Below are 25,650 nucleotides of genomic sequence, written 5' to 3' on the forward strand. Positions count from 1 at the left end.
GATTGCATTCAAACATATAAATGTATATATAAATTATGAGAAACATTACATTTTTAAAACCAAATGAGAACAAAAAATGTCTTTAAATGTCCCCTCGTCCGTGTGACTGTAGAAACTGCCTTCTTGCTGACGTTCATGTCACAACTCCAAACATTGTAGTGTCTCTGACCAATATAGGGTGGTCTGGTCTGCACAGTCTACATTTAGTCGTACAGAAGATCCTCTTCCAATGGCTGGCCCCAACTGCAGATCAGACAGTGTCTGACTCCACTTTAGCCATCCGACTTCTTTCTCTCGGACTGCTCCGCAGTCTCTCTTCAAGCGTCCCAGCTGTGGTCGTTGCCATCGGTCATTTGGAGGTAGGAGACGATGGCCTCCCTCAGGCCCTCACTCACCAGAGAGTTGTCTGACTCTGTTCTCATCCTCCTGAAGATCACTGACCTGGAGGAGACAGAAAGGGATATTTTCCAAGACTTGGATGAGTAAAGTGATCATGGTATTGGGTATTTACAAAAAAACACACAAACATGGATGAACTTTATTTTTTTTACTAGTTGCACTTTATTAAATAATCAGAATCTATTGTGGTAGGTAGCCTCTAATTATAGTCTAGGTTCACAGTACACTATTGCTCATTTCAAAGAACATCCTCCTCTGCACTCACACGTTACACATTACCAACAATATAACCAGGCTGATACAATCACAGCCTTATCCGTTCACATTGTGGGCTCACTCTTTTCAAACAGTTTACTAAGCACTGAATCACAAGACTGTAGGGTTGAATCAATTACTTTCTGTCACAATGTCAACACAAACTGAAAGTAATAAGCTCCACAAATATGTATTGATTGCTCTCCAACCAGTAAGCCCAAGGTGCTGCTGCTCTGCTGCATTAGAGTGACATCTTGTGGCAGTCATCCCTGGAAGTGAGGCTAAAGGGAGTCTAGCCCACCTGCTAATGTCCTTCCAGTTGATAGTAGGTCTCCTGATAGCTGTAGGCATGGGCCGAGACTCTCTGGCGTCGTCTAACCCCTGGATGAAGCAAGGCTCTGTCAGCTGACCGCACAATCCATCTGCAGACTCTGGGAGAGGAGGCGGCATTTTAATATAATTTTTCTAGATTTGTCTTTGATATGTTCAGGCGAGAATAAAAAGCATTGCAACCTGAATAGTGTTCCACCAGGTGATGCAGGGTGGGGAAGGTGGCTCTCGGGGATATGTAGACCCAGCCATTTTGAAGGTGAGAGATGCGGTAGTGCTTGACACAGTCCAGGTACGAAGAGTTGGTCCTCCTCAGGACAGACAGAGAGTAACAATCTGAAAATCATAGAAATAGAAAGCAGGTGTGGCTGTCAAACTATGTGGCTCTTAATCTGGATTTATTGTGTTTTTATTGCAATACATGGTGGAAAAACATCCCTCTAACCTTTGTTTGTTTCTGATTCTCGAATCAAGAAGGCTCCACTGTAATTATTAGGCTGCATGAGCAGCTCCTCTGCTTTGTACCTGCCGATGCCTGTGAACAGCCACCTGAACAGATAGAAGACACATCGTGGCAGTGAGAAAGTGGTTTTCAAGATTGGAAAATTCACTGGAACAGTATCAGAGCATATTCCCCTCTGGAGGAGGACTGAAACTGTAGGAGGCCGAGGCTGAAGTCATCTCTATGGAGAGAACAGCAGTCTTGTTCCAAAACCTCCGTCTCCATTGAAGAAAAGGTCACCTACACAGAGACTCCTCCCACTTGTCAGGGGACTCTCCACCTTTCATCCCACCTCTGTACTACTGTCTCACTCACTCACTCACTCACTCACTCACTCACTCACTCACACACACACACACGCGCACACACACACACACTTTCATGTGAGTTACCTGTGCGTCACCCTGGCTGTGGAGTTGGTTGGAATGTAGCTCTCCCGGCCCGTGGTTGTGGATCTCACCATCATAAAATCATCGTCGCTGTTGAAAGAAAGCGTAGGCAGCCATGAATAACCGTTACCTGTTGAGGTGAAAATGGAGGGCGAGGGAGAAACATCGAGAAGTGGCTTACGTACTCTGACATGATGGTGAGCCGTTCCCCAACGCGCACGGTCAACCCTGTATGCTCAAAGGACGGGTAGTTACAGAGGGATACGAGCACGCTGTCTTGTGAGGCTGCAGAGATAAAGAAGCAGGTGCATAAATTTAACAAGAGTTGGATTTCTGACATCTGTTTTTGATAGTTCTATTTTGCTAGTAAATGTTTTGGCAACATAACCTACCTGGTGATCCGGTTTCAGGTGAATTTTCTAAGATTGTCAGATGGGATCGACATCTGATGGGGCAAGTCCCCATGTTCTATGGCGTCTTGCTGCCTTTAAACGTCACCTGTGGCTGAAAAAACAGATGAGGAGCATAAATTAGGAAAAATAGATTAAACAAATAAAATATTCCTTTATTAGTCCCCCAGTGGGGAAATTGCAGGATTACAGCAGCAGACATGTAAAGTGCACACAAGAGGCACATAGTAAAATTAAATTAAATTAAAAAAAAGAAGAAAATAAACAGTAAAATAGCAGTATTATATATACAGACAGAAAATGGTCTGACGTCAAAGGCCTTTAACAACTTTCACATTCATGATTTAAATAACCCCCCCTCCCCTCCCCAGTTATCAATTTATGACTGACACATGTGAAACAGCTTTCAGGTACTGCACACCACTTTGTAACCTGGCAACAAAACCTAGATGATACAGAAAGGTGCCAGACCACATCAAGAGGCATCGATAAACTGTGCTAAATGTCACTGCTGCATGTCTGCGAGGCGAGGAATCAAATCTATTTAACACGAGAGTGATACATTAATAAAACCAACAGATGAGATTGTATTGCATGATGCATACTACATTTTCATCATAGCAGCAGCAAGTAAAATAAAATATCTAAAATCTAATTTAAATAATATTTATGTTTGTTTAACAATGGAACAGACAAGAAGTTTATCAGTATTGAGACAGTTATTGTCAAGTAATTGAGCAACAACTAAAACAACGAAATAAAGGACCTGCCTTTAAGCAAAGAACAATCATCAGAGCAAGTAACATACCTCCTTCACTTTCTGTATTAAAAGTGTTCGCCCGGAAATTATATTTTGCGCGAGTAGCAAGTCAGATTCTTCTTAGATCAACTGGTAAAGTCCAAATCTTGTTGATGAAAGATGCTTGTCTGCTCTCAGCACACACACTCGCACACAGATTGCTGTTATATGTGTCTGAGCTCAGGTTCCAAATCGGGCCTGCTGATCAATGAGTATGGCTGTGCTTCCTCCTCTGTGCAGCTCCCATGAAGACGGCTGTGTTTTTGCAGCTGCTTTATAGAAACTGAAGAGACGAGGCACCCTGCGCAGCCTTTATGTATGTCACCCTGCTGCAGCTTCCTGTGACGCTCAAGAGCATGACATCCTGACTCAGAACAGCTCGCATTGATCTCAGGATGCAGATGTGTTGTTTTTAAGTGGGGCTCAAAGAGCATGACTTGTTTATGGAATGAATGTCTACGTAAGCACATGTATACATGCACCGTGTGGTGCAATGTGACGGCTTGCCACAGTGACATCATTTCACACAGAGTCCTTTAGGCTGACCCTGGTCCAAAATGCTGCACCCTGGTCCTTTAGATGCTGCAGTTGTACCGAGATGTATGGTTAATGCAAAACTGGGACTACATTTTCCCTGTCAGTCCAGTGCTCCCATTACAGTCAGTCATGTTAAAAATGCAGGTAAGAGTCAAACCTCTGCAGGAGCATGACGAAGGTTTCCCTTGCCAGTTACTCCTGCCCTGATTCATCAGCGGCAAAGCTCATCTATCATACTGACACTGCAGAACAGTCACAGTAAAGCAGTCTGATGGGTCATTTTGGTATTTATCATTTGGTTGTAAAAAAAAGCATTGCTTAACCAAAATACTGCAAATACTTGATGATCCAACACCGTAATAAGATTTTGTATGGTAAAAGATTATGATTAAATACAGGAGTATCTTAAATGGAAATGGGTTGGTTGGCCATAAGAAGTGCAACAAATGGATGAACAGAAAACTCAAAGCGGGGTCCCTGCATTGTACTGTACAGATATTACCGTCCCGACCACCGTGTGTGCTCGGTTCATTTCTCTTTGCAGTCAATTGAGAAAAAATGTGTTGCACAAGGAAAATTGTGTCAGATACTAAAATTGGGTAATACATCAGATTAACATTCAGCACCATCGTTTCAGTTTGAAGTCAATCTCCTCATCTCATTTGCGGTGCAGCTGATCATTGTGTTTTCATGTGTGCTAAATATAGACAGCCCCATCTGTGACAACTGAAGTTGTCACTGTGGTTGGAAACTAACTCACCACTGTCACCTCACTTTTCCACGAACATGAGAGGAAAAGCACAAGCATTCGCTTAGTACTGAGGCAAGACTTTTCCTCTTTCATTCAAACACATTCACTTGTTGTTCATGTGCGTTTGGGAGGCAGAATAATTGGCAATGTACAGATAAATAAAAACACAAGACATGTTGTCATGTTGTAACTTTATTCAGTAGTAATATAAATGAGTTGAATGAGCAGAAAGTGAGAAGCACCCAGTGATGGGACTCGTACTTTTCACATCATAACCCACTTGTTGCAGGTCGTTAAAACATCACTGAATAATCTATTCAACAGAACAAAAACATTAACACAAAGCAGAAAGAAAAAAGAAGACAACTTCTGACACAAAAAGAATACAAAATGAATGAGCATGCGTGAAGTGAAGGAGTTGACACACTGGTATGTGACTCGACACTAAATGCTCTTTCACATTGTTCAAAAGCAGCTCTCCACAGCTTTAGTTTGCTTTTACTGACATTGTGCTACAGTCTGCAATGGTTTTTCCATGCATCACTTTGTCCTAATTTCTGCAGCTACAGTAGGTTTAGTGTTCCTTCGGGATACTTTGGGATTAATTCGGCCTCACATTGCAGTAAGTTTGCAATGAATGTTAATCTAAACACATGGAGCATTTATATAGTGTTTGTGGGTGAAGACATTTTAAGCAAAGACAATGTGAAAAAAAATAAATAGAATGGGTTGAACAGTAAATGATATGGTTTAACCATTGTGATACATTTGAACGGGGTTATGGTTTCTGGTAAGAATGTGACACAGTATTAAATATTCAATATTCAATTATATGCATCTGTTAATATATTTATTACATCTTCTTTTCTAATCACATAGTTCATTACAGATCCCCCTGGCGTTGAGTTGCGTAGGAGCGGGATGAGAAAGACAGAAAGAGAGAGAGGGAGAGAGGGAGAGAGAGAAAGACAGGGCACATAAGTTACTATGGGAATGTGCAGAGTTTAGCAGGACACTTCCATGGTCCGGGGTCCGGCCTGGTTGTCCAAGGCCCCGGTGGCGCTGCCCTCCAGCAAGCTGTTGATGTTGTTGCGGCTGCGGCTGCTGTCCATGGAGGTGATGCTGGAAGAGGAGGTGGTGCGAGAGCGAGCCAGACGAGTCATTCCTACTGACGGCACTGAAAGAGAGAGAGACGCATTAACACTCCCCTCGCACAGCGGGAGGACAACACTTAAGATACCTGGATGCAGCAACGACGACGACAACAACAACAACAAAAGTGAGTACCATGCAACCAATTCTATAAAATGAACAAAATAAGCAACAGAAAATCATTGCACAGGTGTTCACTGTTGAAAGAAACATAACAGTGAAAGCAGTGCAACGGCAGAACACAGCAATCCAACTAAAGGAAACGAGGAAGCCGGCATGTCATGCAGCAAAACGGGAAACTGAGGACAGAATCAATGCTAACGGGACAAACTGAACTCGAACAGGGAGGTGAATGTATGCAGAACGATCTCACTGTGTATAATACTGTGGTTGTGTCCACCACACGGAGCTGCTGTTGAACACCAATATCAACCAGTGCTCTCTGGAGAACTTCTGCATACATTGACATTCATCCGCTGTGGAGTAGTACAAGGCCAGGGGGTTCAAAGACTTCTAGTCTGGCTACTGCTCAAAAACCTGATACCTGAATCGCTGCTCAGGTGACTGAGAAGAACGTAGGGAACTGCAAGCAATGATCAGAGAAGGAGGAAAGGAAGAAAGAAGGAGAAAAGAAGAAATGTTGAAAAGATAGCTCTTGTGTTGCTTTATTCCACCGCGGTGTATTTCTGATAATTTGTTGCAGCTTGTGGTCATTGAGGACAGAAGAAAAGCTGTTTGCGAGCAACAACAGGTAAGAAATTATAATGTGTGCAAACTAGACTCTTCATTTCCCGTTCTCTCTTTTGCATTTCACACTGTGGCAATGTGTTAATGAGGGTAAAGCAGCTTTCAGAAACATGCTGAGGTGTTGAGATTTATTTTCCACACTTTCTCTGCGTGAAAGCACTCTTTTTAATCAGTTTTAATCCTGCAGTGGCATTTACTCAACAGGGGGACCCGGTGGCCTTTAAAGCAACACTGAGGCACTGACATACTGGCTACACCCGGGGGTGCCTCCCACGATGAAGGGTTTTGGAACAGGAGAGAGCAAAAGAGAATAAGAGTTACAGATATACACTAGGCACACAGAGACAGACATCATCTGTGGGGCCGGAGAAAGCAAACCTACAGTCGCAACCTCATACATCCATAGAGACTGGTCGGAGCACCGAAAGTCAGTACGGTCCGACAGAAACGTTTTTTTGTTTTTTTTGCGGATGAATGACCTGGAGGCTTGTTTAAGTATGCACCTTTGAGTCTCTCGAGAAAGAGACGGCATCATTAAACAGTTTTGGATAGAAAAAAATAGAAAAAAAGATCACACCAGGCAAAAAAAAATAAAACAAAGGGTTTTTTTGACGCCCACTTCGAACAGAACAGGAAGTGAATGCTGTTTGGTGTATCTTGAGCACCTTTGTAATTTTACTCATGCTAGAAGCACTCACACCTCACCTACTGAGGCTTGTGGGGACCACACACTGCAAAGAGCAGAGAGGAAATGGCGTTAGCGTCCTCTGAGTCGCTCAAGCTGTCTTTCCGTGACCTGGCTGACAAAGTACTTGTCTTTACATGCACTGCTGGCCACAATCCAAACCCCACCAGCAGGGGTGTTGAGCAACAACTCATTGGAGACTGCAGTGAAAACAATCCTCATCTAAGTTACCGTTGTCATTGCACTCACATCAACAGGAAATTTGGTGTCGAACACAGACAAACCTAGACCACATACACGTCACGCCAAAACTTTTTAGTCTGTAAACAATTTTTGGACATTTAATATAGAGGCGACTAGTTTGAACTGGTAGTATTTTACATTGAGATGTTTTTACTGACAAACCACAAGTAGCAAAATACATGGGAGCATGTGTACTTACTGTAGCCCATTCCCTGAACAAAGTACTTGAAGGCCTCGGCAAGTTTCCCTGGCTGTGAGCAGATAAAGGGATCAAAGTTCAAAGTAATACATTGATTAATAATGACAATCTAGACAAAGGAAAATTGCAAAATGACCAAACATAAAACACAAACCTGCACAACTTGGGGCAAGCCTCCACAATCAGCCATCTGGAGAAAAGCATCAGTCTCATTAATAACTTATTTGTTCAGGCAATTTAAATTATGTTTTATTCATCAACAAATGCAAAAGGCTTCACCTTTAGCAGCGTGCTCTTGGTTGGATTTAACCTGGAATTGCACTCCACCTGAAACATCGACAAACAAGTTACTGCCGAGCTCAAAAAAAGAAGCACCAACTGCAGACGCGTAACTCACCACAGCCTCGACAGCAGGAGATGTGTCGCCAACCACCAACAATGCAGGGCAGCTGGATGGGAATAGAAGATGAGGCGTGAATATTGTCAACATCGTAAACTCAGGAAACAAACATTCATCAGTGTCATCTTAGTCCCAAAACCTACAGTAGTGTGTTGACTGTATCCTCATTCAGACCTACGATTGGCCTCTCGATCTCCAGTTCCCTGCGGCTGCAGGGAGACAAATTCAAATTCATTTAGTGAAGCAGGAACAGTGTGATTCGGAAAAAACCCTTGTCCTTTGTAGTGTTTGATGCATTGCTTCTTTCTATTTTCAGATCTGCCTTACTACATGTTCTGATACTGGAAGAAGATTTGACCTCTGTACCCATAAATATGATCAAGAACACTACGACTGAGGGAAAATGCCGCTTACAAAGCTGTTCATGTATAGTGTCTACTAATGTATCGCTTCTTACTATTGGTAGGAGCCACAGAAGAGGGCCAGGTTGTCCTGGTTGATGTCCTGGGTGATGTGGAGGCGGTAGGTTTGGGTCAGCTCCAGGTTGTCTGTCAGCTCATCCTGGAGTACAACAGATTAGTTTAAATTAACAATGTAGTCGACCCCACGTAAAGTGTAATAAGGCATCATATATTGAATGTGTTTAAATTTGCATCCGTCATCCTGACAAACCGTGGGATTAGTATACAGTATGCTAAGATTCAGCACTGCAGTTATTAACTCAGTCTGTGATCTCCATGTAACAATCTACCCGTCTATGTATCCAGGAGGATAGAAATAGAATAAATAGAAAATGCTTGTAAAAAAGCGAGATGAGGCAAAGGTACCGAGGGAAATCAAGAAAAGCCTCCTTAGGTTCCGTCAGTGTCTCACGTTGTTAATAAAAAAGGTCACCCATCTCTCGCTTATTAGGAGAAACAGAAATGACAGAAATTGGCACATGGTGAGTAATGAAACTCACAGCGCTGAAGTGGTGAGCCATGATGATATCCACCAAGTTACTGGTCCATCCAGAAAGCTGCACACGAGAAGAAGACAGATCCAGTTAAGACAGAAACAAGACCTCACCTTTTTATTTTATTTTCGTAGTAACGTAATGGTTATGGCTATATAACCATGTCTGTGTTTCCACGTAGCTTATGCACTGACAGCTTTGTTTGAGTTTGACCTTTATAAAATGACTCAATTACAGAAATAAGTCATATTGTGGAGGACGACCTGGCGACCTCATAGTTGTGGCACGTAAAGTTAATAAAGAAAAATCTTGTCTCCTCTCTTATTGTTTTCTTTTATAAATTGTGAATTGGTTTAGACAAATATTAACAGGGATTTTAATCTGTGTCGGACAAAGGTCATATTGTGGTTCCATGACTTTTTACACACTACAATGTACAGATTGTTCTACTCATAATCAAACAGATCAAAATGAATGAACACTAACATTCTTACAAGTATTTGAGTAAAGCTTGGGTTTGATTAACTTTTGGAGGGTTAGAGATTAGAGACTACATTAGAGTCCCTGCCTGTTTTTTTTAATGGATCAATGCTTGCCAATCTCAAGCGTATCATTTTTAAGTCTCTTCAAAACAATATTCTGTTGATCAAAATATTATAAATAAATATAATTCTAATTCTCTATCAAATATATTGTTGCTATTAACGACTTCTATGATTCCATGACTCGTGATCTTATTGAGATCTTTTATCATATAGAATATAAACGCGGCATACCATGAAACAGCTTGAAATAGTTTGGTAGTGCAGGAAAGTGGTTCAACTACAAAAGGCATTCATTAATAACCGGCTGACAAATGGCTGGAAACTGAACTGAAAGGGCTGGTTAATTATTGAAGCAATAGTTTAATGTATGTTGCAGAGTGGGCCGAGGACTTCCTACGTTTATGCTGCAGTGGTAAGACCGACCTTTGAAGCGGCCCAGTCGATCCAGCCTTCAGCACATGGGTCGACGTTGATCAGAACCAGCCCCTCCACCAGGGTCGGGTTGTTCAGCTGGGAGAGAAGAGCACGGTCAGTTCAGACATAGCACGGACAGTTAGTAAGAAAAAAGAAACGAAAAAAAGAAACATGCACTTTATTAATCTCCTTGGGGAAATTCTTCTCTGACCCATCTTCTTTGACCCATATTTGGTTAAGAAGCAGTTGGCTGCCTTGAGAGGTGCCCGGGGAGCAGCTGGGGGTTAGGTGTCTTGCTCAGGGACACTTCGACATGTGAACTATGGAGGGACTGGGGATCAAACTGGGGACCTTGCGGTTACGGTACGACCACTCATCACCCTGAGCTACAGCCGCCCTAAACAAGTGTGGACATTGCTGTTCAGCGTGGTTCGGCCTGATCCAGTGAACTAAAGGAATCACGCCTGTCAATAGCTACATCTTCACATATAAAAGGTTGGAATATATATATATATATATATATATATATATATATATATATATATATATATATATACACACACATCTTTCTTAGGCGCTTGGTTGTTTTCTCATAACACTGCAAGTATAGGATTAAACCACTGCAGTGTTTTCTAAAGTGGTAAAAAAGTGAAGCATGTCTGTTGGTTAATTTGCCTGAAGACAGAAAGAGGGTGTCAGGGGAAATCTAAGATCCACCTCGTTCAATGTTGAGGGAATATTGTGGCTGCTGCTTTCAAATGGGATGCAAATGCAATGCAGCAACAGCTGCTATAAATCTATCAAGGGTAACCTTGTTTTATTCTAAGCCAGTTAGAGAAAAAGCAATTCAGAATCAATTTTGTTATTAATTCCAAAGAAGAGCAGACTCCTGCATAGAGAGGCTGGGAATATGCCTACACTTTCCCTTTTTACCCTGACCGCCACCATCTCTTTCTATAATTCATTGCTCAGCGCTCTCTTGCTCCTCCCTGTCACATCTAGCTCTTTCTGCTCCGTTGTACACACATCGTGCTTATTTTAGCCCCAACGAGAAGAGCGCGGAAACAAGATGTAAGCAACTGAAAAGGAGAGAATCGCCAAGGTGATTCATCATTTGGGGAATGGCAGCATATGCAGCAAACCGTGGAGGAACCTGAAGCCCTGTGTGGGCTTGATGGGGGGCTTTTATGTTTAGTGTAACAAACCGTGTGGCTGGAAAATCTTAATTTATAAACGGGCGAATCAGAGGTCAGAGGAAAAAAGAATGGGGTTGAACGTGTCGACGTTCTGGTAGAAATGTGGACTCACTGCAAAGCGGCTGAGGATGTAAGCCCCCGCTCCCACGCCGATGGCGATCACACTGTTGACCCTGCAGAGAAACCAGTAGTTAGCAAGGGACTGGAGATGAATTGTTACTTCAAGCACATTATCATTGATCAGCCGTCAACATTGGAGCCACTGACTTCAGCTGAGTCATCACAGAGGGCAGCATTTCCGCCAGCTCATCCATGGTTGGGTAGCGATAACTGGAGAAAGATGAAACACACGTAAGTTTGTGTGAGCACTGGGTCATTTCTTCATGTTTGAACCAACCAGAGAAACTTAATGAGTCATAATTCTAAAAATTCATGCACTTTTGTTTTGAGACAAACATGTGGAACAATGACCAAGAAAATTACAATTAATTTCTCATTCTGACTAAATTAAATGGATCACACGCACCTGCTGGGGAAGGGAGGTGCACCCTCTTGCTGGCCGGGCGCGTCCACGTGAACCACAGCAAAGTGCTGCGTGATCTCCTGCATGTCCTCATAGTTGAAAAGGGTGTTGAAGCACGACTTGTCTGGAAAGGTTCAAACAGTTCAGGAGTTTAGACTCTGTGGAGGACCCGTGTGCGAATAAAACAAAAGCGTTTCGTCACACCCAGGAAATCGTGTATCGATTATTCTATTTTTGGATGACTCACGGTTGAGACCGATGTCATGATAGGTGAGGATGACGGGTCTATTGCCCTTTGGGACGCCTCTCATTGTCACATGGAGAACGCCATGAGGAGTCTCAATGTCATGCTCCTGCAGGCACAGAGAAGAGGAAGAAGAAGAAGAACTGTGAGACAAATGTTCAAGACATTTTGTGCATTTAGGTAAAAATAATTGCACAAGACCTATATGTTCTGCTTTAAAAGCATAGTTCTGGCGTTAATGCATAAATAAACAAAAACAATGTCTTTTCAGCTCAAGCCAGATATAGTTTTACCTCACAACTCCAGCGTCATCCAAAAATGATTAAAAACACATAAAAGGGGCCCCCTGGTTGACATGTTACTCTATTGCGATGAACCTGGCTAATCACTTTTAAAGTAGTATAAATCAGGGAACTACATCCTCGAGCATTCTCATTAATGTCTACACAACACAGATTATCACTAGAGATAGAAAATGCAGTCACAGAGCTGTTCCAAAAGAAACAACAAAGCCATGTTCATTGTAAGTGGTTTAAACTATTTCTGAGACATCAATGGAGTTGGAGTAGCTTAAATTAATTAATGTATTGTTTTATTCATCAGACTTTAAAAAATAAATAAAAACAGCCTTATGATTTTAGCAGGGGATTATTTGTGATATTGTGTGTGTTTTTACCACAACGGACAACCTCAGAATTATTACAGTTAAGACACACATTCGGTAAAGTAAACACCCAACGGCCACAACATGACATTTAGGGTTTCTATCTCAGATTGAGCATGTGAAGCATACGCCTCTTCTCCACCACACATTCCTAGTAGGCTTGAGCAAACAAAGCACAGACTGGATTGTCGGTGAAACGGGCTTTTCCTCTTGGAAAAAAAGTTTTTTTTTTATATCCACGGGTCTGAGACGCACAGCGCTTTTATAAGAATGACTGTAAAAAAATCTGTCTTTGCAGAAAGACTCATTCAAATTCAAAGCGGTCGCACCAGTTTCGTTCCCTCCATCGCTTTCTTTTGAATACGTTTCTCCATCGAACACAAGGAAGCCCCCCGTAGTTCAGTTCCTCAACAAAAAGCACCTTAAATGGCCTCAGCCGACACATAATTGGACTTAAAGACACAAGAAATGAGATGAAGATAAATTGGGGGAAATTAGTTTAAAGATGACATGGCAAAAACAATTAGAGGCTCTCGTGAGTTGTGAGAGAGTGTAGGAAGTGACAATTAGGAAGTGATAAAATATACAGCAAGTGAAGTCCGTTTCCAGACTTCACTCCGACTCACAGCATCACAAACACACATACTCCCCAAGGTCAGCATGACTTGGTGCTGCTTGGCGTAGCTGTGTGTGTGTGTGTGTGTGTGTGTGTGTGTGTGTGTGTGTGTGTGTGTGTGTGAGTGAGAGAGCGCTGCTCAGAGCAGGAGAGCCTGGGTGGGGCCCAGCGCATGCCTTGTCTCAAGGCTCAGTGGTCATCAATAATACAAGAGAGCGAGCCTGGGTGGACGAGAGACACGGGTTATGGCTGACAGACACAGAGGAAGTGTGACTCTGACTAGTTCCCTCTGCAGCCATGTTGTCTGACGGATGCGTGTCACAATCTCTTCAGAGGAGATAAAGGCACATGCTCAAGGACAAGGCTGCAGTAATTGCATCTGCAGTCTGTAATGGACATAGTCTCACAAAGAAAAAGTGTGTGTGGGGGGAGAGAGAGAGAAAGAGAGAGAAAAACTCCTCTAGTCTGCAAAAGAATGAGATATTTTCATACGTGTGGGCGTTAGTCGCATAAAAGTATGCACCCGAAGCAACCCCCACTGACTGTGTGCTACAGTCAGCTGATACTGTGGTATAACCTCCCAACCTGCAATGGAAGAAACCCAGAAGATCGTCCCCTGCTGACAGAAAGCCTTGCGTTTATCGGAGTACTTTTCACAGTGAACTAAATTATTCTGCAACCGCGGCCTGTTGCGAGAGTGTGTGTGTGTGTTTTTAGATGTGTGTGTGGGGGTGGGGGGCAACAACCTGTTTTTGACTGACTGAGAGGAACCTCATCATGGCTGTGTTGCTGCGGATTTGTTATTCTATTTTAGACAAGGACAGAGTCAAGGACATTCTAGACAGAGAGGCTGTGTAGAAATGGAGGCTTTGCTCCTATGTAACCAGGCAAAAACATTTGTGCAAATGCCTGCCTTCTGTCGTGTGTGTTGGCACTGTACATATGCACCAGAGAACGCCCCACCAGTAATAGAACATAAAAAAGGTGATGACAACATAGTTTGAGGGTCGTGTAAGAAGACCGACAGACCGAGAACAGGGGATGGAGAGTCGGGAAGTGGATGGGAGGAAATGGAGCATAAAAGCAAGCAGAGACCGAGTAACAGTCAGGAGGAAAGAAAGAGGACACAGGGGGAGTCCCGGATGACTAACAAAGATATGTGCCTTATAACAGAAGGGGTGCTTTAATTCCTCATGCCTTTCCGGCCATGTCCTGGCACAAACAAGGGTGGAGAATCACGCAGAAAAGGGCTCCATTTAGCTCATGGCGTAGTTTAAAAGCGGTATTGATCTGGGAGTGCTACCTCTTTCACAGATCCACATGGATAAACATGGACACACAGCAACATCTCAAGAAAACAAATGTGGGGTGGGGCTGCGAGCCTGGACAGCTAGAGGGTAAATAAAGAGGGAGCGCACCGCAATGGCAGCAACCTCTTTTTGTCTTTGATACATTCATGGTGGCTAGTAGTTGGACAATATGTTTGTGTGTGAGGTGGTTGTAGATGAGACAGGAATACTGAGTAGGGGTTTGTGCTTTGACGAGAGGGGCTCCAGGAGGTTGACGGGGGAAAACATGGAGCTAAGCACTTGTGTTTGGGCAAGGGAGGTGAAAAATAAAAAAAAGAGCAGCATGTCATGCTGTTCCCCTTCCCGCAATCCCTCTCTTATCAATCCCCCTCCCCGCTCCCCCGTATTTTTCCACGCCCTGCCAGGAACGACATCAATCACCCCTGAGAGCAGCATTACAGGGCAAGAACCAGCCAGCAGCCTGCAAATTCATTCAATGTATACACAAGAACATACATTTATGCACGTTCTCCAGTGGTATCATCCCAGGTACGTGCACCCCGGCTCAGCTTTGACACAAAAACAGCAGTATGCATGTGTGTCATTGAAGCAGTGGGTTGAAACTACAAACTCAAAGTCTCTGCAGCGGATGGAAGGAGCAACCACAGTGGTTTTGTCGCTAAAGTGTGTGTGTGTATATATATATATACACATATACACATACATACATACATACATACACACACACCAATATATATATATATATATAGATATATCTATACACATCTATATATATATATACACACATCTATATACACACATCTATATATATATATATATATATACACACATATATATATATATATATATATATATATATATATATATATACACACATATATATATATATATACATACACACCAATATATATATAGATATATATACATATATATAGATATATATAGATATACATCTGTATAGATATATCTATATATACATCTATATAGATATATAGATATACATCTGTATAGATATATCTATATATACATCTATCTATATAGATAGATATCTATATAGATATCTATCTATATATATATATATAGATATATATCTATATATATATAGATATATATCTATATATATATATAGATATATATCTATATATATATATATATATATACACACACACACATATATATATATACACACACACACACAATGCTGGCACTATGCACCATCCATAATCATAACACAATCTTGCAGGTATGAATCAACACAAAACATACAAATACTAACAATACTACTGATAGGACCCCTGTGTATTGACAGGCACCTCCACATCATTTGGTTGTGGAATTTGCAGATTCAGACACACACCTTTTTATAATCGCCACATTAAAATTCACTAATGCACCCTCAGCATACTTAGGCTGAGCAGACTGCACACACATGGGCACTCTGTGACCTGTAGGCAGGCAGGCACGGACACACATACGTGCGCGTACACACACACACACACACACACACACACACACACACACACACACACACACACACAGAGAAAAAGACCCAAAGTCTAAGCCTTCTGCTGAAGGTGGTGACACGCAAAGCAAGGAAAGACCCCCACCAGAGTTGCCAACCCTCGAGCCAGCTGCTGTCCCCTTCTTTTGGGAAACCGCACAATAACCGCCAACCCTAATCCTAACCAGAAGCCCCTGCTGCAAGGACCCAGCCAGGTGTGTCAAGGCAGGCAAGATGCATTTGTCACTCACCACTCCATTCCCAGAGCATGCAATCTGGTCCAGGTCCAGAATAGCTGACATGTTTTTCCCACGCAGGAGAGGAGTGTGTTGTGCTATGTGCAAGTGTGTGCTGGGCAGCTTTGAAGATCTCCAAAAGGAGGAGGAGGAGGAGAAAGGAGGAAGGCGGGAGCGTTGGTAGGAAGGGAGGGATGCAGGGTGAGGAAGCGAGAGCAGCAGCGACAAGGAAGACCAAGAAGAGAGGGAGGAGAAAGACACAGCGGAGTGAGGAGGAGATGGGTAAATAATCTGAATGAAAGCAAGAGGGGGGTGTGGTGGGAGGGGGGTATTTGGATAAGATGCAGCGAGAAAGAGAAAGAGAGAGAGACAGAGAGAGACGGAGACGAGAGGTGGGAAAGAGAGTAGGAGAAGAGACGGAGGGGGAGGAGAGTGAGACTGCAGTTTGTGTTTTAGTAGTCACAGCGCGTACATACACCAGCCACCAGTGCGTCTAATTGGATTGCAGAGGGTCAGGTGGGTAGAGGGAGAGGGTGGGGCTTAGAGGAGAAAAGAGAGATGGGGGGGCGATGGAGAGGGGTGAAGGGGTGCAAACGATGCAGAGGCAGTCCTGCAAAAATGGGTAGGCAGCTGACGTCACGCCGAGATACTGATGAAGTGAGGAGAGGAGGCCGCCTTGACAGCTCGCCCTGGACTGTGTTCTGCATCAGCAAAATGGCTGATCAGTGAGATTCAGCAACAATGGTCTTTGGGTTCACTTCAGCCTCACCTTGTTGAGGAAGGAGACCGAGTGACCTCAGGAGGACATGAGAAATGTCCGAAACATAAATATCCATAATCAATCTTTGTTAATAACTTATATTTGAAAGATAGTTCCTTAGCAGAACTAGCGTACAATGCAGCAGTCATTTTATTATTTTTTTTGGTGCATTTCAATGCACCAAAAATAGCTTTGCAGCAAAATTTTGGCTTGTTGTGTATTGACTTTTAAAAGATAACCCTTAGCATATTCTTAGCTTACCAGTAAAATAACCCATAATGAACTATTTTTATTCACATTGACCGCCGCCCATGGGAGGATCTGTTTCTTCTGACACTGAATCATTTGATCCTCATAGTTTATTGATTTCTCCTTTTCTACTCTCCTCTGCCAGTAGTGTGTGGCGTCACGCCTCAGCTCGTGACGGGCTGCTCTGTGCAGCCAATGGTACACGTGCAAACAGCACAGAGTGGGCGGGCTCACAAAGAGAAGGGGCGCTTCATTGGTTTGTCATTGTTGCAGCATGTTTGGTTGTGTACTGATGTTTCTCCTCTAAATGTTTCCTGACCTAACACACAGGGGGTGCCAGTGACACAACATGTCGTGGATGTGCAATACGAGGAATTAACACTTGATATGCAGTTTAGATGAATAAAAGTAATGAAGGCATGAGAAACACACATACGATCCGCACAGAAGGATACCACAGAAGCGCTTTTACAAAAAAAAAAAAACACAAAAAACATAATTGCAGTTTATTTAGTTCCATTTCCAGTCATCCAAGCGAGAACATGACAAATTGTGCGGACACTGATGTTATTCTAGATTATGGAAGACGTGCAATTAGTCACATTGACTCATGGAGACGATGCGTCGTGACCGAACACAGGAGCAGGTCTGTGTCGTACTCCGTCCTGACACTCAGGAGGACGGTTGGAGGAGAGATGCTCTGGTCTGCATAGCTCAGTACATTGCAGAACTTAACATTCCCACAGCCAGACATTGAGCCTTGATTTCAACATGTCCAAGCATATGAAAATAAAACAAATGCACAAGCTAATGGAAACATTTTGCAGATGGCACAGTGTGGCACATTACATGGTAAATTTGATCCTCTTCCAAGACGGTGACCGAGCGACCCCTGTGCACTACATTCCCCAAAAAAGAGACAATCGAAAACGATAAAGCACAGCAAACAATAAACACATCACATGGACTATGGCCATGCAGCCACACAATGGACAGACTTATGGCTCCCTCTGCTGAGCTGCATGAGACGGTGAGGCTCTAAAAAGCCCAAGACATGACTTGGCTGCAGATGGCTTTTTCTTGTAATCGTGTTGGGAATGGATAAGAGGAGAAGTCATATCCAAATTGTACACAACCACGAAATGTGAAACCTAGTAATTGATTATCACCAATTACAGTTAATGGGGGGCTCGCAATACGTTGAAAAAAAAATAATGATCTAATAATGACTAAATAATGACTAATTCATGAGCTCACAAAACATTTTTAGACAGAAAATCATCACGTGCATTCAGATTCTACAAACACAACGCAGCCTTTTTGATCCTCACAGCAAAACACCATCAACTATAAGATGTTCTATTTAAAAATGTTTTTACAGTCAGCTATTTCCATTTCCGTGAGGTAAACTCTGTGTTCACTGGTGGATAAGGCTGACTCACACCTTGCTACCTCTTCGCTCCCCAGTGATGCAAGCAGGACATCTAAAGAGACACACGACTGCAGCGCCACACCCTCTAGTTTCTCTTCTCGGACTCCACCTCAACACGACCATCACTACACCCAACGGTGCTCTCCTCATGCAGGTGCGGGCGGTGCTGACTGCGATGGCTGCAGTACCTAGGAACCGCCTGCGGTAGGAGCTTCAGTACCATGCAAGAGGAGAGCAGCTGGATTTGTCCTCCAGCTGCTGGAATGTCACATCCTTCCTCAGAGTGATGGTGTAGCGACGAGGACGCCTCCCCCACACACGCATACTATATATTCATAGGAAGCCTCCTGCTAATGCCTTATACTGCATGTGACTCTGGTTGTTCTTGTATTATTAAACTGTGTGGCAGTCATTGACCATTTCAACAAGCAGCTCTTTTTTTTTGTACATACCAATGGAGCGTGTGTCAGTTTATGTCAAACCAGAAAGACGAGCCTTGTCCGACACAAAAATGCACAAGATTCAAATGAAATTCCTGTTGCTAACACCACCCTTACAGCATACATTTAGACTCATAGATAAAGCTCTGTCATTACTAATAACACCTCCATTCATGTGTGCCAGAAAGTCAAGTCAGCATGCACAAAACCAGGACCATGAAACTGAAGCAGCCAAATGTGATTCGGTTATCATTGATTTTTATCAATTACATATGGGCATTTCGGCTGCGAGTGATGTGAAAATGTCTCAAAGAAAGAAAAGAAAACTATTAGCATGATATATATTTATAAAGTTATCACTTAAATGTTAAAATAACATTATTTACATTTTTTATTTACATTTTTACAAATACCCGTTCAAGAATCAGCAGTTTAAGGATACGTCTTCATCATTATTTTAAGACCGTGACCGTGTGAGGTCAAAATGGCTGCCATGGAAATAAGGTCAAATACACGTAACCCCCATTACTACCGAGACAAATTCTGGTACACTTCTGTCTTTTGAGTGCAAATGCAGTATCACTAAACTGAATCAATAAGAGGACGAGCAGAAAGCAATACAACTTGCTGAAACTCACTGAAAATAAAAGCACCTGAGTAAGAAGACCGTTTCTTTCTGACTGTTAATGTTTAAGTGACAAAGCAGGACAGGACTGGAGCATGTAGCATGCCGGCTACAGCTAACATGCTTTACTCTCCTCCTCTGCCTGCAGCAGCTATATTTAGCTCGGGTGGGATGCTGGAAGCAGCCATGACTGCAGAAAGTGAGAGAGGGATGAAATATTTAACCCTTTACAGCCCTGATGATGCTAGGGAAACACAGCAGAGCACTTGCCTTTGGGAAGTTACTCCTTGCAGGGAAAAAGCGAATAGGACAGCACAAAGCAGAAAAAACAAACATCTAAGAAAGGAACCTGGAACAGAACCCTTTTCTCCCATGAATGATAATATTCTTTCTTTGCCACATAAAAGACCTGACTGGTGAAAAGACAAACAGACGCTGTCTCAACAATCACACAAACAAACAATCTTACTGTGGAAAACATCAGCTGACACAACTATTAAACAATGTCTACAAATCAATTTGCTTGTTGCAGATACCTCTTCCTGACATTTACTAGAAGAGTAATTACACTGTAAAGGCTTCTAGAGTACAACTGGCCATGTTGTGCTTAAAGTCCTGCACAGGAAGACAGACAGCCAAACAGAGAGACAGACACACAGAGGGACGGAGAGAGAATTTGCGCTTAATGCTTTGTGTTTGGAACAACAAGCAAACGCATTGCTAATCTCTAAATCTTCCTTATGGGGGGGGGGGGGGGAGTCCAAAGCCACACCCTAAATTAAACATGTAATCCACCAATGGGATCGTATATTGGCTTTTCAAATCAGTACAAATTATCCACATTCCACAGAAATAAATATAAGTCCTGTATACGTTTATGCGAAACAAAGACGCCCTTAAAATTAATTCCAATGTTAAGTGAGTGGTTCCAAACAACCAGCCAAGAATTGACATTCCAACCAATAATGGCCCATTCCCGTTAACCCCCTTCAGTATTGTCCTCAATACACACACTTGGGTTGTGTCCTTGTGCCTTCTCATTCACCAGTGCAATGGCATGAACTGAAAAGGAATTCAAGTGACTTGTGAATTAATGGCCACACAGTGTGGTGGAGAACCCTCATCAATTCAACGCCAACAACCTCCCCTCCCAAAAAAAAACAACCTATATTTCACTAGCAATTATAGCGGTGTGCAGTAAAAATGTTTTTCCTGTGAGGAACAATGATCAGATCCAGGGCAAACAAACACATGGTTTTAGTGGTAGTGGGGGTGGGGTGAGAATGGGGCCATGTACAAATGCCCCAACCCCCTTCCACTGACAACAACACAACAGCGTCTCCTTAAACTATCAGTGCTTTGTGTAGGAGGAGTGTGAGCAGCACTCACCTGGCAGTCGAAATCTTGAAAGTTGCGTGCATTCTGCAAGAAAAGTAAAAAAGTGTGGATTAATTAAAGCATAGGCTCATATGACCTATACATAAAGCCAATAATAATAATACATATTGTACGTGCGTTAAGATGTAATATCTACGAGTATTGACTGCAATTTCGGAATAAAGTAATTGGATTTATGTAGTGGTTTATAGATCTTCCATAATTGTGACCATTCTCTGAGCACAGCTGGTTGAACCTCATGCTTTTAAGAGACAATTGTGTTCTTCTATGCCTCTTAAATCATCCCCAGTGTAGTTTTTAACAACTTAACTGTAACATAAGTAATGTTGAACATTACTCCAGAGAGTATCTCAGTTGCCGTTTTGTCTTTACACAGACAGCAGGAAGCTAACGAATAGACTGGCAGAAACGTAAGAGTGGGGCGCAACAATGAAGAAAGACTCTTTTGTGGATTCAATTTGTGGGCCAGACCAGTAGGGTACATATTGATGCAGAGGCAGATGGTGGCTTTAAAGCACTCCCTTTCTTCTTCCTGCCGAAATAGCCGTGCAGCGAAAAACAGAATAAAAACATGTCTCTGGCCAAAGTCCACACTATTCCATTGCTGTAACGCAGTTCTGAGGTGCCAAAGTTCAGCATCACCTTAATCTTTTGTAGAGACAAGATGAAAGCACAAGAAGGAACTAAAAGTACTGCATGTTAGCAATATTACCATGAAGAAAATATTTCTTACTAAATTAAGCTGAAGGCTCTTTTAGAAAGCACCTTACAGCTGCCTTAACATGAATAGCACAATGATGTACAAGCGAATAGAAAGAAGAACAGTCCTGCATACATATGCTATTTGACAATTCAATATATAATTTTGAACTTCAAGGAAGTTGCATTTTGTCACAAAACTGTTAAAGTAAAAGACCGTGAGAATATGAAATTACAAAGACGACCCACCCCAAAAGCAGTGTGAGCTACGTGTTTCGGTGAAGGTACAACGCCTCTGTGTTTCGTACCAGGGTGCACTCACACGGACAACACGTTTTGGTCATCTGCTCCAAGTCTGACAAATTGAGTTGCTGGGTAAAACACGCCAGGCGAGGAAACACATTTTGTGCGTGGAACATAGCTAAGCTACCTACCTACCTACCTGCCTGCCTAGTAAGCTAGCTAGCCAAAGCAACAGCCATGTTAATTAATGTTGGCGAGAGAAGCAGCTGACTGATCGGTTTCACACAGAACTTAGTGGTACTCTGACAAGCCTATGACAAACTATGACAAAACTACAACCCTCTTGATGTGACATCGCAGACAGCCATCACTTAAAGTTGTGTTGCTTTTTAAGTCGTCATGGCTACTTTTCTGCTACAGAAAGTTTCTCCGTTCTCAGTTTCTCCTTGTACCTTGCTGCATCATCACTGCAATCAGTCACCAATGTATTATCGTTATGAAATCATCGTGTGTTCTTATTGACTCCATAAAAGGATCAGAGAGAAAGTGAGAATCCTCTTTTGTCACTGTTATCATGTAATGATCTCCATCTGCTCTCAGGACTCCTGGTGTGTCTTTTGAAAGCGCCGGCCACTAGATGGTGTGAGAGGTCAGCATCCATATCCTTCATTAAGATGTTTTTATTTTTTTATGGTGTATATTCTCCCCCCTGTCTCGTCACACAAGACATCTACACTACGCAGCATGCAGCTGCTCAAGGAGAAAGCGCCCCTGCTCCCCCACCCCACTGGATCCTTCACCACTCACTTCTCCTGTAAGACGCCGTACCCTCCTGACTGTCTGTGACAGCGGCCTGAGGAGAGAACAAAACACTCGTTCTCATCAGCTAATCAGCAGTTGAGAAGGAGCATGGAAGAGGAAGACAGAGGAGGCCAGAAAAGCTTTGATCTGCCATTGGTTTCTTTTTTTCCCCTCCTTTAGACTTCCTTCTTTGTTTTTTTGCAGTCGCTCACTTGCTACAATTTTTCAAGCTCTTAAAAATGAAGAGATGAGTTTTCTTTAAGTTTCTCCTTTGATCTCTCCTCGTTCTTGCTTGTCTGTCTTTTCTGATTCTCTGGGTGTCTTATGTTCAATGCCCCGTTTCTCTTTCACTCTCCACTTGCTCTCTCCCCTTTTTTCTTTTGCACACTCGACATAGTCAGGCACGTATGAATAATTCACTTTGATGAACAGGACTGCAGAGTTTTCCTGCTTTGTGTGTTAGTGTATGCTTTTGCATGAAAGGACCATATGGGGCACTCAATTTACCTTAAATGTGCACCACATTATTGTTTATTTTGTATGCGTGTCTCTGCATATTAGTTTAGGTCGAGGAGTTTGGGTGCCTGTTGCCTCAGTACAATCCTGACCTTCCCACAACTCACCTTATTGGTCAGCAGCGGCTTGATCTCAGTCAGCTGTACATCCTGCAACTCATCCATCTTCCTGTCTCGTCACTGTAAACCACTCTGTCCAAAAAGAGAAAAGAGAACACATTACTTGTGAATAAGCATCATCATTAAGGAAAGCACAATTATACATTGAGGATTTTCTTCCCAGCTTTTAAAAAGGGACTAATCGATATTCTGATCGATTGCTATGGGACTGAAGCAGGTCACAAGTCAGCCCCGATAGTATTTCTCTCAGAACTTGTCGTCTTGAGTCCACATTGGCATATGTGCAGTATATGATGATACATGAGCCGGCTAGGAAGAGGGAATGGAAGGATTTTTTTCTTCATCAGTTCTCCAGTCCACACAGGTGGTGTGCAATCATGCATCACACAGACACATACAGAGACACACAGACACACACCCCCAGGTTTAACAAGAAGCTCTAAAGTCCACCTCATTTGTTTTCTCCTTGAAGCCAGCCGTGTGTCCCTGCACATAATTACCGAACAAGAACACAGACACAAAAGTGTCCCCCTCCCCCATTTGCCTGAAACAGCACCTCTTCGGCCTCTCCGGTTTGCTCAAGGTGAGGACAGGAAGGGGTATTGAATTGCCTGTCCCTGCCCACGAGAGCGACTCATGTTGCACATAACAGCAGATGGAACGTCTGCTTCTTCTAGGTCAGTGCTCACAACCAAACCGGCCTGAGCTGCACCACAAACAAACTTGAATCAGAATGACAGCATTTTGCAAAACAGAAGCACACAATGCAAATAAGACAAACAAGTAGTGAGGGCAAATTGAGCAGAGGAATAGCCAAATTGGAGGAGCGGTTATAATCACTTCCTGAGTCAGAGCCAACCCCCTGGAACGACCTTGAGATGCTAGTATCAGATAACCTTCAGGGCCTGTTAGTGGTCATTCTAGCAGCGAGCCAACAGCGGGAGGTACCAGCAATGGTGACGTAACACGATATATCTCTGTTAGCAGTAGTTTTATCCTTCAATTGCCTGACGAAGGTCCGAACAGACAGCTGCCTGTTGACGCATGAATCGGGTCGGAGGTCATCCTGCTTTGCCAACAGATTGCACCATGCTTGGAAACAACCAGGGAAGCAGATGGGTATAACAGAGCACAATCCTCAAATGACATAAAAACTAAAAAACTAAAATGCAGAAAACATTTTGGACGTACTTGGCCATCAGCATGGGAAGTGAAAACATGCCCAGCAAAATCCCTGCTGACAAATCCGGCTCAATGGTGGAACTAAATAATATTTAGACAAGTGAACCAGGAAAAAAAAAGAAAAACAAATACTCTGCATGCTTGAGCGGATTGAGCGTATTGGCCGGATCAATCCAACGTTTCCTCAGGCTGTCACAGAAAGTGGGATGGAGGCAAAAGCTGCTTTAATTGTAAACAGCCTAGCCGGGTAATCGAGGTGTTAAGGGAGACAGGGTCAGGGTGAGCTTGAACCAACTGACAGGCTGACTGGACTGGCTTCCACAGCCCAACCCACTGACCCCTCAGACTCCTGGGGGGTACTCACAGATCTCAGACTCCCTTAACCATGCACCAAATCACTTGATATAAACACTATATTCCATTTAGCAACATGCGCCATCATTGCCACCCCTTCCTAACTCCTCCATGCCCGCTCTACTGTTCAGCATGCGCAGCTGTTGCCATAGAAACAAAGCGGGTTGCCAATGTTTATTCTGAGCCGGGCTAGCCCCAAGAGACAGATGTGAGGCAAGGAGTTGGGGGGGGGGGGAATAGTGGTCGAGAAGGAGAACAGAGAGAGAAGCTCAAAACATGTGCTTTCAGCAGCATTTAAACAGTCCCAATCTCAGGGACTCAAATGAGCCATGCAGGCTGTCGAGAGAGTGGAATAGAAGATTAGGAGCCATGAGTGAATGAGGATGGGTGAAGGGTTGAGAGAGCTGATGATGGAGAACAAGTCTCTGCGGCCTTGACAGCAGGACTGTCTGTCGTGCCGGATCACCCCCGGATCTCTCTCCCCTACCCCCCTCCGGACATGGGAATCTGCTTTACTCGGCTCTTCTTGCGCTTACAAATGAGTAACAAGAATTGCATGACAGCTCTCACCCATGACTTCTCGTCGGTTCTTCAGGGTCCAATTCCCTGGGCAGGGGTTTAGCCGCCAGCAGGGCCTCCTCCTCTCAGCGATACATAATGCCACGCAGCGAGGGACGAGGAGGTGGTGCCGGGTGAACAATCGGCAGCGAACAGAAATCGTGTCAGAGAAAAACCACAAGAGGCCCGTTTCCACACAGCAAAGGTCAACCTTTACTATAGCCCAGTGTGAGCGCGACCTTGGGGGGATGGACAAGGATGCAATTCGGACT

At 43.2% G+C, this 25,650-nt stretch overlaps 2 protein-coding genes across 5 annotated transcripts in view; both read right to left on the reverse strand.

The window, feature by feature from the left end:
- Nucleotides 1–94: 94 nt before the first annotated feature.
- Nucleotides 95–2,359, reverse strand: sla2a (Src like adaptor 2a). The gene is made up of 7 exons (XM_068594965.1): nt 2,268–2,359; nt 2,061–2,160; nt 1,879–1,965; nt 1,430–1,533; nt 1,168–1,320; nt 956–1,085; nt 95–441 (listed from the first exon to the last, which is right to left on the reverse strand). The coding sequence occupies exons 1-7, from the start codon at nt 2,338–2,340 to the stop codon at nt 318–320; spliced, it is 771 nt and encodes a 256-aa protein (XP_068451066.1). The 5' UTR covers nt 2,341–2,359; the 3' UTR covers nt 95–317.
- A 2,189-nt stretch (nt 2,360–4,548) lies between these two features.
- The window catches only part of ndrg3a (ndrg family member 3a), a 30,187-nt gene continuing 9,085 nt past the window's right edge, over nt 4,549–25,650 (reverse strand). For 2 of the 4 annotated variants that reach the window (XM_068594980.1, XM_068594981.1), the window contains exons 2-17: nt 23,273–23,356; nt 20,898–20,930; nt 11,679–11,784; nt 11,435–11,555; nt 11,176–11,238; nt 11,021–11,081; nt 9,722–9,808; nt 8,760–8,816; nt 8,256–8,359; nt 7,942–8,007; nt 7,796–7,847; nt 7,678–7,725; nt 7,553–7,588; nt 7,399–7,450; nt 6,069–6,107; nt 4,549–5,549 (exon numbers count right to left, since the gene is read on the reverse strand). In XM_068594980.1, coding sequence (XP_068451081.1) covers nt 5,377–5,549; nt 6,069–6,107; nt 7,399–7,450; nt 7,553–7,588; nt 7,678–7,725; nt 7,796–7,847; nt 7,942–8,007; nt 8,256–8,359; nt 8,760–8,816; nt 9,722–9,808; nt 11,021–11,081; nt 11,176–11,238; nt 11,435–11,555; nt 11,679–11,784; nt 20,898–20,930; nt 23,273–23,329 — 1,155 coding nt within the window. In that variant the 5' untranslated portion in view covers nt 23,330–23,356 and the 3' untranslated portion in view covers nt 4,549–5,376. Of the gene's footprint in view, nt 5,550–6,068; nt 6,108–7,398; nt 7,451–7,552; nt 7,589–7,677; nt 7,726–7,795; nt 7,848–7,941; nt 8,008–8,255; nt 8,360–8,759; nt 8,817–9,721; nt 9,809–11,020; nt 11,082–11,175; nt 11,239–11,434; nt 11,556–11,678; nt 11,785–16,017; nt 16,429–20,897; nt 20,931–23,272; nt 23,357–25,650 lie in introns of those variants that run through there. The other 2 variants (XM_068594982.1, XM_068594983.1) reach the window with 2 other exon arrangements.

Source organism: Clinocottus analis, unplaced genomic scaffold, assembly GCF_023055335.1.
Source record: "Clinocottus analis isolate CAN_PGR_092001 unplaced genomic scaffold, fCliAna1.0.p SCAF_3, whole genome shotgun sequence".
NCBI lineage: Eukaryota > Metazoa > Chordata > Actinopteri > Perciformes > Cottidae > Clinocottus > Clinocottus analis.

What these genes read in the sequence shown, in the direction of transcription:
- sla2a (XM_068594965.1), bottom strand. Translation starts at nt 2,340, where the DNA reads ATGGGGACTTGCCCCATCAGATGTCGATCCCATCTGACAATCTTAGAA. An exon ending in ACCTGAAACCGGATCACCAG is followed by an intron (nt 2,161 to 2,267) that starts GTAGGTTATGTT and finishes TTATCTCTGCAG; the next exon opens with CCTCACAAGACAGCGTGCTC. An exon ending in CGGCTCACCATCATGTCAGA is followed by an intron (nt 1,966 to 2,060) that starts GTACGTAAGCCA and finishes TTCTTTCAACAG; the next exon opens with CGACGATGATTTTATGATGG.